This window comes from Cheilinus undulatus, linkage group 20 (assembly GCF_018320785.1).
Source record: "Cheilinus undulatus linkage group 20, ASM1832078v1, whole genome shotgun sequence".
NCBI lineage: Eukaryota > Metazoa > Chordata > Actinopteri > Labriformes > Labridae > Cheilinus > Cheilinus undulatus.
The window spans coordinates 11,549,098-11,555,097 of record NC_054884.1 but is presented as its reverse complement, the minus strand read 5'-3'; the positions used below and the strand labels follow the sequence as shown (position 1 = coordinate 11,555,097).

Sequence of the window (6,000 nt, the reverse complement as noted above, 5' to 3'; positions counted from 1 at the left end):
TTATGTTCAACCAACTTTTCTAAAGGGAGGAAAAAAATTCGAAAACAGTCAAATTCCTCACAGGGTCACTGTGTCAGCGGGTGTGATGTTAGCATGATATACACTCTACAGCAGGGCTAACATTAAAAGCTAGCTCCGCCAACCTTCGTTCCTCTTTGCAGATTAATATTGTGCTTTGATACGTGGTTATACACAAGTTCAACCCTTAACAGCCTACATGCCACTTTATTTCCATTTACTACTTAGAAAACCATCATACCACACTGTTCCTACTACATGCTAACCGCTAAGCTACAGCTTATCTTTCATATTTACATCCTCAGTCAGGAAGGCAGCAACCATTAACTGAAGCTACAGCGGCCTCTAGTGGCGGGAGGTACATTACAGTATAAAAGAGCGTTATAGACTAGAATTTCAAGCCCATGTTTATAAAAAATGATAATTAGTTTAACCAACTCGTAAATCTCACACCATAAACGAGTTTAACCGTTTAATGCACACATCCTTAACACAGACTACACTTTAAATCATCATTCACCCCAAAAGTGAGTTTGGCAGATCCAAAAAATTCATAACATTAAACACGTTTCTAAAAAAATAATGACAACTGAAAGTTTCTTCAGTGTTCAAATGTGATTAGAACAGCATGAGATTGTTTTCTTTTTGTAACATGCGAAAATTACTGACGAAAAAACAGACTCACTAGCAAAGAGCTTCCAGTAGATGCCAGTCAGCGTGGCCCCTTTAAAGAGGAATGGGCTGAAGTGCAGACACAGATTCTAGGCTGTATGGCTTTTCATCCTGGGTTGTTTGCTTTATATAATTCAGATTATTTTAAAAAATGCTTAAAAAACATTAGGGTTGATGAACACTTTTTTAAAAAAATGAATTGCAGCACATTACTTTTCCAGTATGCCACTTTGATAAAGGGGCCATTTTGACCAACATCTCCTGTGTCTAATGTACTTACCACTGGCAATGTTGCTAATTTTAAGAAAAATGATCTAGAAACCTTAAGGGTACTCAGTGTTCAAGAATTTACAGGCATTGTTTTTGTACATTACAAACATACAACCCTCCCCAAAATAGCAGAAATATCACTTTTCCTAAGGCTGCACTGTACAGTCTGACAGTAGAGCAAAGATAAAGCAGTCAATGGCATCAATCTAACCTCTTCACAACATTAATACTTTTGGATTAATTTGAAGGTCCACAATTGTTTAAGTTAATACAACAAGTCATAACTATTTTGGATGTTAAACACCAGAACAGCCACATAAACACTGATGTCAGTCATGAAACCTTGCCCTCTAAAGCCAATAAAATAAAATAGTTTGAGATGATTATCAGCTTCCTGATGTTTTATTGATTCTTTTGAGAAACTTTGTCAAAATGTATGTAATCAGTAAAGGCCGGACAGGACAGACTGTATCTGTAAGCACGTGTAACACGTTTTCATGCTAAAATTTCAAGAAAATAAGGGAGGGATTGACTGTGAAGGCATCATCAATCACCAGAAATAATACAGGAGAAACAGGTTTGTTTCACAGAGTGACGCATCCAGATACTTTATCTGTCTGTGTCACTGATGAAAATATCATCTGTGTCCTCGGGCTTTGTTGGCAAGATTCAGGAGCATGGCTAGACTTTCTGGTGACACATAAAGGATTATGTTCCAAAATGAGCAAATGTTTGATGTAAAGGCTCATTTTAATGGTCAGGAAAGTGTAGGAAAACAACACAAATTTTGTGGGAGGCTCAATAATTTTACAATATTTAACTAACGCTTTAAAGAAACTGGTGTTACATGCCCTCTCGAGTTGTATTTTTTGACAATGAAAATACAGTGGTGAGTCAAGAAGGCAGTTTTTGTGGTAGTGGGTTTGACAGGAATCTTATTTCAAAAGTGGAGTAGTTTCATGTTTGTAATAATCTTCATATCACAAGGCTGGTCAAGTTTTGGGGTTTAATCTATGCATAAAATATTAACCTTTGACATCCAAAATCTAAACAGTTCAGTCTCATGTCCAGGTGAGGTCAGATTTGAGGTCAGTTTATCCCTGAGTCAGAGAGGACATTTGCTCAAAGTTTTTAGAAAATCTCTTAAACATTCTAAACATGAAGCCCAATCAACTCGACCTTTGACCTTTGACTTTCAAAATCTTAATTCATCCTTGAGTCAGAGTGGACATTTGTGTAAAGTTTAAAGAAACTCCTACCAATCATTCTTGAGATACCTCCATCACAAGCAAGGAATGAACATGAGGCCTTATAACCTTGATTTTAAATCTCCAATATCTACTCTGTCAATGCTTGAGTCAGAGTGGACTTTTGTGCAAATTTTAGGAAAATGCCTCAAAGCATTCTTGAGATATAATGTTTTTCAAAAGGGCGAAACATTAGTCCTAATGATCTTAACCTTTGACCTAAAATCTGCACAAATGTTCACTCTATATCAATGAGAAACTGATTAGATTTTGGAGGTCATAAGTCATGGTTTGAAAGCCTAATTCATCCTTTGCATATAAAGAAGAAATCACAAAAATGCTTTGAAGGACTGTCTTTAAACTGTTCACAAATGTCCACTGTGAGTTGAAGATCAACTGATTAGATTTTTAAGCTCATACGTATATGTGAGGTTAAGCTTTCTGGGCACTTAATAATCCCTTTCTTGCATATGAAATATCTCAGTAAACTTTGAGGGATTTTCTTCAAACTTTGGACAGATGTCCACTCTGATTCAAGCATAAATGAGTGGGATCTGGAGTTCAAAAGCCACAGCCTCATTCATTGCTTGTGACAGAAATATCTCTAGACTTTTTTGAGCGATTTTGTTCTCACGTCCCATAAATATCCGCTCTGACTCAAACATAGAATGATTAGACTTTGGTCAAAAGTCAGAGCTGTTTGATTAAATGAGGAACTGATACGATTCTGAAGGTCAAAGGTCAAAGCTGAAGCTGATAGGGCCTCATATCTGCTTGTGAACATGATATATACGAAACACTTTTAGGGATTTTATTCCAACATTGCACAAATGCCCACTCTGACTAGATGAGAAACTGATTAGATATTGGAAGTCATAGGTTAAAGGCTAAGGTGATTTGTTCTGATATTCGCACCTTTTAAAGATCATGAAATCTAAAGAACGCTTTGAGGCATCTTCCTTAAATTCGTTTTATACGTTTTAAGGCCTCATCCCTGGCTTATGATGGAGATATCCCAAGAATGCTTTGAAGGACTTTCTTTAAACTTTTCACAAATATCCACTCTGACTTAGAGAGCAACTGATTCGATTTTTGAGGTCATAGGTCAAAGATTTAACTTACTGGGAACCTTTCTGATCCCTGTCTTGTGTATGAAATATCTAAAAACAACTTTGAGGGATTTTCTTCAAACTTTGGACTGATGTCCATTCCTACTTTAGCATAAATGAATGAAATTTTGGAGGTCAAAAGGAAGGTCATTTGGTGCCATGTTCATCCATTGTTTATGAAATCAATGTCTCAGTTTTTGAGGGATTTTCTTCTAACTTGCTGCACAAACTGCACAGATGTCCACTCAATGAGACTCAATGAGAAACTGATTACATGTTAAAAATCATAGATCAGATTAGTCCTGACATCCAACCCTTTTAAAGAACATATCTAAGGAATGCTTTAAGGGATTTTCCTTAAATGTCCACTCTGACTCTGGTAAAGACTGATTAGATTTGGAGGTTAAAAGTCATTGTTGTTGGGCCTTATGTAAATCCTCATTTTTGAACATGATATTTCATGACTGCTTTGAGGAACTTTCTTTCAACTTTTCATAACTTTCCACTCTATCTCAGTGAGGATCTGATTAGATTTTGAAGGTCATGGGTCAAAGCTGAAGGTGATTGGGCTTTTCTGCATCCCTTGCTTGCAAACATGATATATACAAGGGATGGAAATGATGCCCAGTCACCCCCAGTTTTGACCCATGACTTCCAAAATCTAAGAATCAGAGTGAACATTTGTGCAAAGTTTAAAGAAAATCCCTCAAATTGTTCTTGAGACATCAGCTTCACACAAAAATGGCCTGGAGAGACATCCCAAAAACATGATGCCTCTGGCCCCGGCCATCGCCTCCACAGAGGCATTTAAAGGGGAAAGGGCTATCACTGGTGTGGAGACGTTGAAATAAAAAGAGAAAGCTGTCCACACCTGTCTTCCCCCTGTTGGGCCGGAGTGTAAAGGTTAAATCTGTGTGTCATAGCTGGCTCCATGGGGGTGTGTGGTCAGGAGGGGCAGCAGACAGCAGGTGGCTACTAGTCCAAACTAAAGTGAACAACTTGGGAAAGAAAGAAACTCAGAGCACCAAATAAGAATAAAGCTTCACATTGGTTATGGTGCATTAAAGGGAAAATGAAGGGAAATTGCATCCTCAGCCTGCAATCTAAATCTAATATTCCCTCTTTATTAAGCTCCAAATATTCTCTTCCTCTCGAAATGAATTAAATATAATCTACGTCTAACGACTCTTGAAATTGCTTTCTAAATAAAATTATGTAAGAGGTTCCCTTTCTCTGTCTGCTTGGAGAGACTGTTTTCTTTTTTTAAAGAACAGTTAGATACAGAAATAAAACACTCACATTGCTTTATTATGCGTAATATTCTATTATTTTAATCAAAAAGAAGAAAAAATAATTGCATCATAGAATTTGCATTATACAAAGAAAAAAATCAGTAATCATTTTAAAATTGTATGGGTTGGTAGGACATTTGCACAGGTTTGACGTGTATTTCTTTGACCTATGTTAATTATTTTCTCTGTTATTTTAGTGTCACACCGGCTTAGGTTGGAAAGGGGCGTGTAAGTTTGATAAACAGGGCGTGGATTTGGCAGTGAGCACGGAAGGGGGTGTTAAGGATTTCCGTGCCGTAGAGACGCTGCCAAAGAGCCACGGGAGCGCACAGACGGCACGGAGCGCTGCGGGGCGTCAGTACAGAGACAGGTCTTCGCTCAAGTCACTGGAGGAACCCACGGGTCCTTTATGATACTTTGACGGGCAAGGAAGTGGCACGGACTGAGGAGATAAGCGGAGGAACATGAGGAGCTTTAAGGCGCGCGCCTTAAAGTTTTCCGCCACTTGCTGCTGCTGCTCGAGCGCGGCGGTGACTTCAAAGCATCCTCAGTTTGAGTTTCTTTTTTAAAGTGCGTAGTATGAAGTCCTGTGTCAGGGCATGTTTCCTGCGTTGTGTCCTCGAGCTCAGGATTGCGACTCATGGGATGTAGTAAATGGAGAGCTGCGTTCAACTTTGGACACCTGAAGGTGCAGTCCAAGCTGTCCGTCTTCTTTACCATGATAATACTCTTCACTTACCTCTTCTACTGCCTCAACGGATTCTGTGACTCCATACCCAGGCCTGTTTACGACCAACAGAACAGTTTTCAGGATAAAATGATCCTAAAAGATGGACACGACGCCTCACCGCAGCAGCTCGGAGCGCACAACGCGTCGCAGGTGCCGTTTATCCGGGGACAGCTGTCGGACTTGTCGAGCAGAGATGCTAAAACGAACATTTCTATAGCTAATAGCTTTGGGAGCAAAAAGTTTCCTCAAGCCATCATCATCGGGGTGAAGAAAGGGGGCACGCGGGCACTGCTGGAGTTCCTGCGCATCCATCCGGACGTGAGAGCGGTGGGTGCGGAGCCGCACTTCTTCGACCGCTTCTACGATAAGGGACTGACATGGTACAGGTAAGAAGAGTTATTTAATACTCTTTATGGTCGTCCTTTCGATATTTACACATTTTTTAGCTTTAAGACGTGGAAAATGGCCTAAAATTGTAGGATAATGAACTCGAAGAGTCAACGGTCAGTCAGGGACGTCTGATAAGATGCTAGCTGCTTACTGTCACTTGCTAGGAGGGAACGTGGGGGTATTTAGGGAAATAAGAACTTTAAAGATTATTTTTATCCTTCAAAATCTGAATGAACATATGCAAAAGTCTTTTAGCGTAATAAGATAGTTAA

At 39.2% G+C, this 6,000-nt stretch overlaps 1 protein-coding gene across 1 annotated transcript in view; it reads left to right on the top strand.

Moving 5' to 3' along the window:
* Positions 1–4,937: 4,937 nt before the first annotated feature.
* The window catches only part of si:dkey-121b10.7 (heparan sulfate glucosamine 3-O-sulfotransferase 6), a 37,206-nt gene continuing 36,143 nt past the window's right edge, over positions 4,938–6,000 (top strand). Inside the window, exon 1 of the mRNA XM_041815834.1 lies at positions 4,938–5,724. Coding sequence (XP_041671768.1) covers positions 5,249–5,724 — 476 coding nt within the window. The 5' untranslated portion in view covers positions 4,938–5,248. The remainder of the gene's footprint in view (positions 5,725–6,000) is intronic.